At 43.1% G+C, this 12,078-nt stretch overlaps 1 protein-coding gene and 1 pseudogene across 3 annotated transcripts in view; one reads left to right on the forward strand and one right to left on the reverse strand.

Moving 5' to 3' along the window:
- FXR2 (FMR1 autosomal homolog 2) overlaps positions 1-12,078 on the reverse strand; it is a 32,743-nt gene that overhangs the window by 4,813 nt on the left and 15,852 nt on the right. For all 3 annotated transcript variants that reach the window (XM_060204313.1, XM_007522206.2, XM_060204314.1), the window contains 5 exons: positions 6,442-6,558; positions 1,260-1,430; positions 1,005-1,083; positions 611-720; positions 288-374 (listed from right to left, as the gene is read on the reverse strand). In XM_060204313.1, the coding sequence (XP_060060296.1) occupies positions 288-374; positions 611-720; positions 1,005-1,083; positions 1,260-1,430; positions 6,442-6,558 (564 nt within the window). The remainder of the gene's footprint in view (positions 1-287; positions 375-610; positions 721-1,004; positions 1,084-1,259; positions 1,431-6,441; positions 6,559-12,078) is intronic.
- On the forward strand, positions 11,709-12,074 carry LOC103112714 (large ribosomal subunit protein eL33-like; annotated as a pseudogene).

The following is a 12,078-nucleotide window of genomic DNA, read 5'->3' on the forward strand; positions in this document are numbered from 1 at the left end:
GACCACCATGCACCATAAACCAGAGCTGAGCAGTGCTCTTTAAAAAAAAAAAAAAAAAAGCAATAAACAAGTTTCTTTTGTTTACCTGCCCTGATTCATTACTACATATCTAAACCCTGAGGAATGCAAGAATGAGGACAATGACTAAGACTATGAGACCCTACATCCTCACCAGTGGTTTCTATCCTATTCTGAGAGACAAAGTAGGTTCCATTCCTACTTTTATTTACTAACACTCTGTCCCCTTGCTACATACCACCATATCCCTTTCCAAGACTTGCAGGTACCTGCAGGTAGGAGAGATGATACTCCAACAGAGCCTGAGCATTGCTGATATTCTCTCGAGTACCAACAAATATGAAGGGGACCATACCCTGAAAAGCAGAGGCAAGGAGAAAATGGATCAGGAGACTCAAAGGGAAATATTAGACTTATGCTCTCTCCTAGGGAAGCCCACCCAAATGGGATTTTTCTGGGTCTACATCTACAAGGGGGAAACCAAAGCTCCCATTCATTCTCTACCCCTGAGAAATCCAAGACTTCAAAGAATGACTCTGAGAACAACCTCACCCACTTCTGGAAACCACCTCTAGATATCGATTCCTCATACCTCCTCTCTGGGGTTCTTCTTGTCATTATCACCTTCCACTCGAACCCTCACCACACCAGATTTATCCACAATCTCCTGGATCACTTTCCCATTCTTTCCAATCACTTTGCCTGAATGGGTAAAGGAGGAGAAATTAGGCCCCCTTTTCAAGAGAAAGATGAGTAAAAGCAGATATTACTGTCTTTAATTTCTATGAATTTTGTTTAATTAATTTTCCTACTACAAAGTTATAAATTTTTAAAGAAAAAATATTCAAGTCCCTAGAAATTTTCTCTTTTGTTTTTGTCATTCCAACTATTTGCTTCTATCCTCATAAAACTAGAACTACACAGGGAAATGCCAAGTCCAGAATCTATATATTTCTCTCATATGCCCCCCCCCACCCCCCACTCACCAACCAGGTTCCTGGGCACTTGAACAGAATCCTCAGAAAACTCAAGGTAGCTTCGGGCCTGTCGACATGCTTCAGGAGTCTAAGGAAAAGAAAGAGTGGGGACCTGATGTTACAATGGAGAAATAATTATCTGACACCCTGTCTATGGAAAAATGTGTTACCAGCAAAGTCAAGAAAGGTCACTATGATTCAGATATTCTATTTCACTATTTCCTTTCTATTCCCAAAGGGACCCAAATAACATGTTTTACTGACCTCCCCGTAAATTCGAAAAGTGCAGGTCTCTTCACCCAACTCGATGGCTGTCACCCCAGGAACTTTTCGGGCCTGCTGGATGTTGGCACCATGAGTGCCAATTGCCAATCCCATCAAGTCCTCTCGAACTGTGAATTCTTCTTGAAATGCTGCTGCCAACTGCTTACTAGTCTGAAGGGAAAAAAAAATTTTTTTTGAAAATAAGATTTATCTATTATTGAGAAGGGAGAGACAGAACCACCACTCTAGCATATATGATGCCAAAGATTGAATTTGCAGGTTCAACACTTTATCCATTACACACACCATCTCCCTGAACACAAAAAAGGAAAGTGTTCTAGGAATTAAGATGATGGAATCTCAGAACATTGGTGGGGCTTGGTGGTAGCGCAGCGGGTTAAGCACACATGGCACAAAGCACAAGAACCGGCATAGAAAAAATTAATAAAAAAAGAACCGGTATAAGAGCCCATTCTGGGAGTCTGGCTGTAGTGCAGCAGGTTAAGCACACATGGCGTGAAGTGCAAGGACTGGTCTAAGGATCCCGATTCAAGCCCCCAGCTCCCCACATGTGTGTGTGGGGGTTGCTTCACAAGTGGTGAAGCAGGACTGCAGGTGTCTATCTTTCTCTCCCCCTGTCTTCCCCATCTCTCTCTGTCTTGTCTAACAACAATAACATCAATAACAACAATAAAAAACAAGGGCAACAAAAGGGAAAATAAATTTAAAAAAAAAAAGAGTCCCTGTTCAAGCCCTCAGCTCTGCACCTGCAAGGGGGTCACATCACAAGTGGTGAAGCAGGTCTGCAGGTGTCTATCTTTCTCTCCCATCTTCCCCTCCTCTCCATTTCTATTCTATCCAACAACAACGACAACAATAACTACAACAATAAAACAACAAGGCCAACAAAAGGGAATAAATAAATATTTTTAAAAAATGACAATAAATAACAAGAGCAACAAAAGGGGAAAAAATAGCCCCCAGGAGCAGTGGATTTGTAGTGTATGCACCAGCCCAGCAAAAGAGGCAAAAGAAAAAAGAACATTGGTCCCAGATACCTAATGCTTTGCCGTATAATGAAAATATTCAATAATACTTGTGCTGGAGAGTCATGTTGGGGCTGGCAAAATAGATCATTTGGATATTGTACTATTTAGCCATGTGTGCAACCTCTCCAGGTTTGAGCCTAGCCCCCACCACAAGGGAGAAAAGCTTTGGTGCTGTGATCTCTTTCATTTCTTCTCTGCTACTCTCAAGAAAACAAAAACAAACACAAACACAAAAGAGTCATTCTGTGACTACAATGTGGAACAGTACAAACAATTCAGGAACTTCTGATTCTATTTCTACTTTCTAAATACCAATGGCTTGGCAGGGAGGAGACAGAATGAGGGCAGTTCAGGCTGGGAGCCACCAAAGTCCTAGATATTGCACTAACTGCATGACTGCATGAGCCTAAACAAAAAACTCTATACCTTAACCAGACTAGTACTTGACTAAACTCTTAACCTGGAAAGAATAGAAGCAAACTTCTAAAAATAAATAAATAAATAAATATTACAGCAGCTGGCTACTATTTTTGTAGTGGGTGGAGTAGGAGTGCTGGACTTGCAAGCAGTTGAGTTCAATTCTCAGCACTGCACATGCCAGAGTAATGCCCTGCTTTTTCTCATTAATACATCTTTAAAAAAAAAGTCAGAAGATAGCAGTAGTAGCACACATAACTTACATGCCCACGAAGGCCCCAGAGATCCCAGGTTCAATCACCAAGCTTAAGCTGAACAGTGCTCTGATACTGTCTCTCAGAAATGAACAAACTTGTATTTGTATTTTTTCCTAAAGTAATTATTTATTATTTACTCCCTTTTGTTGCCCTCGTTGGTATTTGTATTTTTAAAAAATAATTATTTATGAGAAAGGAGGGGATAGAGAAAGAGCACCAGTCTGTTACATGCGATGCTGCAATCAAACTCAGGACTTCATACACCTAATTCACTGTGTCAATTTGCAGATGACATGGTAGTAAACATAGAAAAACATAAACAGGGAGTAGGGCGGTAACGCAGCAGGTTAAGCACAAGTGGCACAAAGCGCAAGGACCAGCTAAGGATCCCCGTTCGAGCCCCCAGCTCCCCACCTGCAGGGGAGTCACTTCACAAGTGGTGAAAGCAGGTCTGCAGGTGTCTAGCTTTCTCTCCCCATCTCTTCATTTCTCTGTGTCCTATCCAACAACATCAATAACTACAACAACAATAAAAACAACAAGGGCAACAGAAGGTCCTTGTTCATTGTAATGTGTGTTCAACCAGGTGCAGCACCCTTCATCTCACCTTGGATGGAGCTTGAAGGAATGTTAAAAGATAAGTCAGAAAGAGAAGGATGAATAGGGTGGGGGCAGGAGTAGATAGCATAATGATTATGCAAAGAGATTGATGCCTGAGGCTCTGAAGTCCCAGGTTCAATCCCAGGAGCCACCATTAGCCAGAGGTGCGCAGCTCTGGTGAAAAAGAGAGAGAGAGACAGAGGTGGTGCAATGGATAGTGTGTTGAACTCTCAAGCATGAGGTCCTAAATTTGATACCTGTCAGCCCATGTACTAGTGATGTCTGGCTCCTTGTTTTTCTCCTCCTACCTCTCTCTATTAATAATTAAAATCTAAAAAAGAGGGTGGAGAGTAAAGCCCACATGTTATAATGCTCAAGGACCAGGGGTTCAAGCCCTGGGTCCCCAGCTGCAGGGGGGGAAGCTTCACAAGTGGGTGGAGCAGGCTGTAGATGTAATTCCCTATCACTTTTCTTATTTGTCTCTATCATAATACAAATTAAAAAAAAAAAAAAGTAAAAATTACCACCAGGACTGGTGGATTCACTGTGCAGGCACTGCGCCTCAGCAGCAACCCTGGTGGGGAACAAAAACAAAAAGCACCACAACACCAAGACAAACAGAAAAGTAGAAAGAGGGAGTCAGGTGGTAGTGCAGAGGGTTAAGTGCACATGACACAAAGTGCCAGGACCGACACAAGGCACAAGGATCCCGGTTCAAGCCCCCCACTCCCCATCTGCAGGGGAATTGCTTCACAGGTGGTGAAGCAGGTCTGCAGGTGCCTATCTTTCCCCTTCTGTCTTCCCCTATCTCTATCGATTTCTGTCTTATCCAACAACAATAATAAAAATAACAACATCAAGGGCAACAAAATGGGTAAAATGGTCTCCAGGAGCAGTGGATTCATAGTGCAGGCAATGAGCCCCAGTGATAACCTTGGAGGCAAAAAAAAAAAAAAAGTAGAAAGAGGGGCCAGGCAGTAGCACACCTGGTTAAGTGCACACATTACAGTTCACAAGGACACAGGTTCAAGCCCCTGGTCTCCACCTACAGAGAAAAGCTTCCTTCCCTCTCAATTTCTCTGTCTCTATCCAACAATAAATAAAAACATAATTAAAAAATGTTCCTTTAGGGGGCCAGGTGGTAGTACAGTGGGTTAAATGGCACAAAGGGCAAGGACCGGCATGAGGATCCCAGTTCGAGTCCCTGGCTCCCCACCCGCAGGGAGGGGTCACCTCACAAGTGGTGAAGCAGGTCTGCAGGTGTCTTTCTTTTTAAAAAAAAAAAAAAATTAAAAAATTTATTTATTTATTCCCTTTTGTTGCCCTTGTTTTCTTAAAAGATTTTTAAAAATATTGATTTATTTCCTCTTTTGTTGCCCTTGTTTTTATTGTTATAGTTATTACTGTTGTTATTGATGTCGTCTTTGTTGGATAGGACAGAGAGAAATGGAGAGAGGAGGGGAAGACAGAGAGGGGGAGAGAAAGATAGACACTTGCAGACCTGCTTCACTGCCTGTGAAGCGACTCCCCTGCGAGGTGGGGAGCCGGGGGCTCTAACCGGGATTCTAAGCTGGTCCTTTGTGCAATGTGCGCTTATCCCACTGAACCTGCTGCACTACCGGCCCCCCACTCCCAGTGTCTATCTTTCTTTCCCCCTCTCCTCTCGATTTCTCTGTCCTACCCAACAACAGCAGCAGTAAAAACAACAAGGGCAACAAAAATGGGGAAAAAAAAACAGCCTGCAGGAACAGTGGATTCATAGTGCAATTATCGAGCCCCAAGTGATAACCTTGGAGGCAAAAAAAAAAAAAAAAGGGCAGAAAGACTCCACAGCACTGGAACTTCCTTTGGGTAGGGGCCAGGCTGGAACCAAGGCATTATCCAAGTGAGTTATCTTTTGAGTCGCTTATGTCCCTATTCTTAAGACCAAGTGCTTATATGATTAACATGAACTATTAATATACTTTATTTCAAATGATGACTACAATCATGTCCCAGGGGAGTTAAATACTGTTCCTTTGCCACCAAGAAATCTGTTCACTGGGAACTGGAATAGATAGATCAATAGTCTGTGTTATAGTTAAGGGTGATTTATTTATCTTATTTATTGGCTAGAGATAACAAAATCAAAAGGGGAGGATAGAGAGGAAGAGAGATACTTCTAGCACCGCTTTACCACTTGTGAAGCTTTTGTCCCTGAAGGTAGGGCCAGGGGTTTGAACCTGGGTTTTATTCACTGAAACATGTATGTTCTACCTGGTGTGTCACTGCCTAGGCCCAATGGTGTTTTATTTATTTTATTTTTAATAAAAGATTTATTTATGAAACAACCAGAGTTTTTTACTCTGGCACATACAATGCTAAGGATTAAACTCAGAACCTCATGCATGCAAGTCCAGTGCTTTAATTTCCATACTACCTTCTAAATTTGCACAAGTCCAGACAAAACCTTACTAAAAAGATCAGTTCACATAATAAAAATAGATGCTCATGAATGGGAGTAGATAGCTTAGTGGTTATACAAAGAGATTCTCATGCCTGAGTCTTCAAAGTCCCAGGTTCAATGCCCTGCACCACCATAAACCAGAGCTAATTAGTGCTCTGGGGGAAAAAAAGAAAAAAAAAAGTGGTCCAGGAGGTGGAGCAATGGATAAAGCACTGAACTGATTCTCAACCATGAGGTCCCAAGTTCAATCCCTGGCACATGTACCAGAGTGATATCTGGTTCTTTCTATCTCTCTTCCTATCTTTCTCATTAATAAATTACTACATCTCTTAAAAAAAAAAAGAAAGAAAAAAGAAATGGTGATGACCCACCCCCAACAAAGAAAAAAGAAAAAAAGTAGACATAAAACTTACCTCTAGGTGCTTGGTCGCCTCTTCATTGCGCGACATAAGCAGCAACTTGGTACGCAGGCTTCGGAAATGCATATCACCTAGCAGGGAGGCCCGTTTCACAGGGGCTTCTGTGGTTGACTAGAAAGAAACCAATGGAAGTCATTATTAAATACATACTGGGAAAAGCCAAAGGCTGAGAATCAGGATGCTTGAACTGATGGGAAAGGGCTGGAGTTCAGGGAAGAAGCTGGAGGGGGAGATAGTCATGTACCTAACCCAGTTGAGTGCAGATGCTATCATGCTCAAGGACACGGGCTCAAACCCATGGCCCCCACCTGCAGGGAGGAAGCTCCATGAGTAGTGCTACAGGTATCTCTTTCTCTTCCCTTCTCTTTCTTCCCTTTCCCTCTCAATTTCTCTGTCCTATCAATAAAATAAAAGATATAAATAAATAGGAAAATAATGGCTAGTGGGAGTGGTGGATTTGTTGTACAGGCTGTTGAGCAATACTCCTGGTGGCAAAAAAAAAAGATGGAAGCTGGGAGCTGAGGAGTCCACCCTCAGCACCAGCATAAAACAGCTGAGCAGTGCAGAGGGGAGAGGAGGGATGGAGGCATAAGAGGTTGCAATGCATAAAGCATTGGGACTCTCAAGCATGAGGTCCTAATTTAATTTCCAATATTAATGTGTCACTACTGTACTTCTCATTAATAAATCTTAAAAAAAAAAAATCACAGGAAAGATAGTATAATAGTCATGCAAAGAGACTCATGCCTGAAGCTCCAAAAAAGGTTCAATTCCCTGTGCCACAAGCCAGAACTGAGCAGTGCTGTTAAAAAAAAAAGGGGGGGGGGAGTCCGGCGGTAGCGCAGCGGGTTAAGCACACGTGGCGCAAAGCCCAAGGACTGACATAAGGATCCCGGTTTGAGCCCTCGGCTCCCCACCTGCAGGAGAGTCGCTTCACAGGCGGTGAAGCAGGTCTGCAGGTGTCTATCTTTCTCTCCCCCTCTCTGTCTTCCCCTCCTCTCTCCATTTCTCTCTGTCCTATCCAACAACGACGACAATAATAATAATTACAACAAGAAGACAACCAGGGCAACAAAAGGGAATAAATAAGTAAATATTTTTTTAAAGGGGGGGGGCAAAATAAACTCAAAAGAATGAAGCTAGAGTGTGTGTGTGGGGACTCAGCTAGTAGAGTACAGGGAAGGATGCCTTAGGATCCCAGGTCAATTCTCAGTATCACATACACCAGAGTGGTGCTCTGGATCTTTTCTCTCTCTCACAATACTCACTGAAATAAATGAAACGGATCTTAGACTGGCAAGACAGCTCATTTGGAAAGTGCACTTGTTTTGTCATTAGCATGACTGGTTTTCTATAGGTTCTAATGAAAACTGGTAGGTATCAGATCATAGTGCACTTGGCAGAGAGCAATTGCTAACACATTCAAGAATCTGAACCAATTCCTACCTGCAGGGGGAAAGCTTCAAGAGCAGTATAGCAGTGCTGTGTCTGTATGTCTGTGTGTGCTGTCTCTCTCTGTGTGTATTTCTGTTTCTCATCCTTATCAATTTAAAAAACTTAAAACAAAAATATTTTAAGAACTGGTGGCAATGAATAGACACACTGACCAGTGGAATAAAATTTAGTCTGAAATTAATCCCTCACACCTATGGACATCTAATCTTTGACAAAGGGGCCCAGACTATTAAATGGGGAAAAAGGAGTCTCTTCAACAAATGTTGCTGGAAAAATTGGGTTGAAACATGCAGAAGAATGAAACTGAACCACTATATTTCACCAAATACAAAAGTAAATTCCAAGTGGATCAAGGACTTGGATGTTAGACCACAAACTATCAGATACTTACAGGAAAATATTGGCATAACTTTTCTGCATAAATTTTAAAGACATCTTCAGTGAAACAAATCTAATTACAAAGAAGACTAGGGCAAGTATAAACCTATGGGACTCATCAAATTAAAAAGCTTCTGTACAGCAAAAGACACCACTACCCAGTGAGAGTCGGGTGGTAGCACAGCGGGTTAAGCGAACGTGGCGCCAAGTGCAAGGACCAGAGTAAGGATCCTAGTTAGACCCCCTGGCTCCCCACCTGCAGGGGAGTTCCTTCACAGGCGATGAAGCAGGTCTACGGGTGTCTATCTTTCTCTCCCCCTCTCTGTCATCTCCTCCTCTCTCCATTTCTCTCTGTCCTATCTAACAATGACAGCATCAATAACAACAACAACAACAATAAAAAGACAACAAGGGCAACAAAAAGGAAAGTAAGTAAATTTTTTTTAAAAAAAGAAAGAAACCACTACCCAAACAAATAAAAACTGGTAATAAATTCAGGAATCACACGAGATAGCACAAATATTTTTGTTGCGATATATTACTAACATCCTGTCTTATTGGACTTAAAAAAAAAATCCTTGCTATTTGGACATGCTTGATTAGGAACCTGGTTATTTTATTTTATTTATTTTCCCTTTTCATTGCCCTTATTTTTATCAATGTTGCAGTTATTATTGTAGTTGTGATTGATGTCATAATTGTTGGATAGGACAGAGAGAAATGGAGAGAGGAGTGGAAGACAGAGAGGGGGAGAGAAAGACAGACACCTGCAGACTTGCTTCAAGGCTTGTGAAGCGACTCCCCTGCAGGTGGGGAGCCAGGGGCTCAAACTGGGACCCTTATGCTGGTCCTTGAGCTTCGCACCATGTGTGCTTAACCCCCTGCGCTACTGCCCGACCCCAGGAGCCCATTTTTATCTTTATTTGTGTGTTGCCATTCTTATTTTTTCTAAAAGAAACTTTTTTTTTCCCTCCAGGGTTATTCCTGGGCTAGGTGCCTGTACCATGAATCCACCCCTCCTGGAGGCCATTTTTCCCCCTTTTGTTGCCCTTGTTTTTGTAGCCTCGTTGTAGTTATTATTATTACCATTGTTGATGTTGTTCGTTGTTGGATAGGACAGAGAGACATGGAGAGAGGAGGGGAAGACAGAGGGGGAGAGAAAGACAGACACCTGCAGACCTGCTTCACTGCCCATGAAGCGACTCCCCTGCAGGTAAGGAGCCGGGGGCTCAAACCAGGATCCTTACGCCGGTCCTTGAGCTTTGTGCCATGTGCGCTTAACCCACTGTGCCACCGCCTGACCCCCTAAAAGAAACTTTAAAAAAAAATCTTTTTTTCCCTATCTTTCTCTCCCCCTGTCTTCCCCTCCTATCTCCATTTCTCTCTGTCCTATCCAACAACATCAATCATAACTACAACAATAAAACAACAAGGGCAACAAAAGGGAATAAATAATAAATATTTTTAAAAAATCTTTTTTTGCTTATTGGATAGAGGCAGAAATTGAGAGGAGGAGGAGACAGAGAGGAAGGGAGACAGAGAGACACGTGCAGCACTGCTTCACCACTTGTGAAGCTTTCCACCTGCAGGTGGGGCCTGGGGACTCAAAACCCAGGCTTCTTTTCTTTTTTTTATTTTTCAAAGATATTTATTTATTATTGGATAGAGACAGAGAGAAATGAAGAAGAGAGGGGGAGGTAGAGAGACACCTGCAGTCCTGCTTCACCACTTGTGAAGCTTTCCCCTGGCAGGTGGGGACGGAGAGCTTGAACCCGGGTCCTTGCGTACTGTAATGTGAGTGCCTAACCTGGTGCGCCACAGCCTGCACCACCCCACCCCACGTTTATTTTCTAACTCAGTAATAAATGTGAGAACTTAGGGGAAAAAATAAAGCAAGAGAAGGGGAAAGTTGTTTTCAATCTCACAAGGGTCTACTATCCAGCTTTCAAGGATAATTATTTCAGGTAGCAAGAAAGAAGTATAAATAAGAACTGTATTGTCTATCTGTGAGAGTCTAAAGAACTCTCAGTCCAGTTTGTAACATGATTGTCAGATTAGAGAAAACTTAGGTCAAGTAGTCCAGGAGGTGGTGTAGTGGATAAAGCACGAGATTCTCAAGCATAAGATCCTCAGTTCAATCCCCGGCAACACATGTGTACCAGAGTGATGTCTGGTTCTTTCTCTAACTTAATAAATAGATTTAAGGGGTCGGCATGAGGCATGAGGTGCAAGGACCAGAATAAGGATCCCACTCCCAGCCCCCAGCTCCCCACCTGTAGGCGGGTGGCTTCACAATCGGTGAAGCAGCTCTACAGATGTCTTTCTCTCCTCCTCTCCTTCTACCCCAGCTCTCTCCATTTCTCTCTTTCCTATCCAACAACAACAATAACAACAATAAAACAATAAGGGCAACAAAAGGGGAAAAAATAGCCTCCAGGTGCAGTGGATTCATGGTGCAGGCACTGAGCCCCAGCAATAACCCTGGAGCCAAAAAAAAAAAAAGATAAAAAGGGGGAGCAAAAGCTTAGGTCAACATAATGAAGCCCAAGAAAAGTTAGGGTTACTAGGGTCTATAGAGTTCAAGAGTTCTGAAGTCCTCTCTGACAAATAAATGTAAGCATTTTAGTTCCTCTCTTTCTGTAAAGGGTTTTAAAATGTAGGAGGTTGGGAGGTAGGCGGTAGTGCAGTGGCTTAAGCACACGTGGCGCGAAGTGCAAGGACTGGCATAAGGATGCGGTTCGAGCCCCTGGCTCCCCACCTGCAGGGGAGTTGCTTCACAGGTGGTGAAGCAGGTCTGCAGGTGTCTTATCTTTCTCTCCCCTTCTGTCTTCCCCTCCTCTCTCCATTTCTCTCTGTCCTATCCAACAATGACATAACAACAACAATAAAACAAGGGCAACAAAAGGGAATAAATAAATATTTAAAAACATATATTTAAAAAAATGTAGGATTGCTCAACAAATTGTTTGGCTTCGTATGTTAACTCTCTTTTCAATCACCAGGTTCCAGATGCCACCAGGATGCTGGCCAGGCTTCCCTGGATTGAAGACCCCACCAATGTGTCCTGGAGCTCAGCTTCCCAGAGACACACCTTACTAGGGAAAGAGAGAGGCAGACTGGGAGTATGGACCGACCAGTCAACGCCCATGTTCAGCAGGGAAGCAATTACAGAAGCCAGACCTTCTACCTTCTGCAACCCTCAACGACCCTGGGTCCATGCTCCCAGAGGGCTAGAGAATGGGAAAGCTATCATGGGAGGGGGTGGGTTATGGAGATTGGGTGGTGGGAATTGTGTGGAGTTGTACCCCTCCTACCTTATGTTTTTGTTCATTAATCCTTTCTTAAATAAAAAATTAAAAAAAAAAAAAGTAGGAGGCTGCGCATCGGTCGTGGACTTTGGGGCTGGTCATGGGACTCAGTGATGGTCAATGGCCAGGAGGCTGTGATGCAAGGCCATCTTCGAGGGCTATAAGCTCGGTCTGCGCAACCAGCAGGAACACACGGTGCTGCTAAAGATTGAGGGTGTGTGCATGCGCAGAGACACGAACTTCTATTCTACCTGGGCAAGAGATGCGCCTATGTGTACAAGGCCAAGAACAACACAGTGACACCAGGTGGGAAGCCGAACAAAAGCAGAGGGATCTGGAGAAAGGTGACTCGGGCTCATGGCATCAGTGGGACGGAGTGCAGCAACCTTCCTGCCAAGGCCATTGGGCACAGGACCCAGGTGATGCTGAACCCATTAAGGATTTAGATTTACTGAAAAATAAATAAAATTACAGATTTGTAAAAAAAAAA

This window comes from Erinaceus europaeus, chromosome 12 (genome assembly GCF_950295315.1).
Source record: "Erinaceus europaeus chromosome 12, mEriEur2.1, whole genome shotgun sequence".
NCBI lineage: Eukaryota > Metazoa > Chordata > Mammalia > Eulipotyphla > Erinaceidae > Erinaceus > Erinaceus europaeus.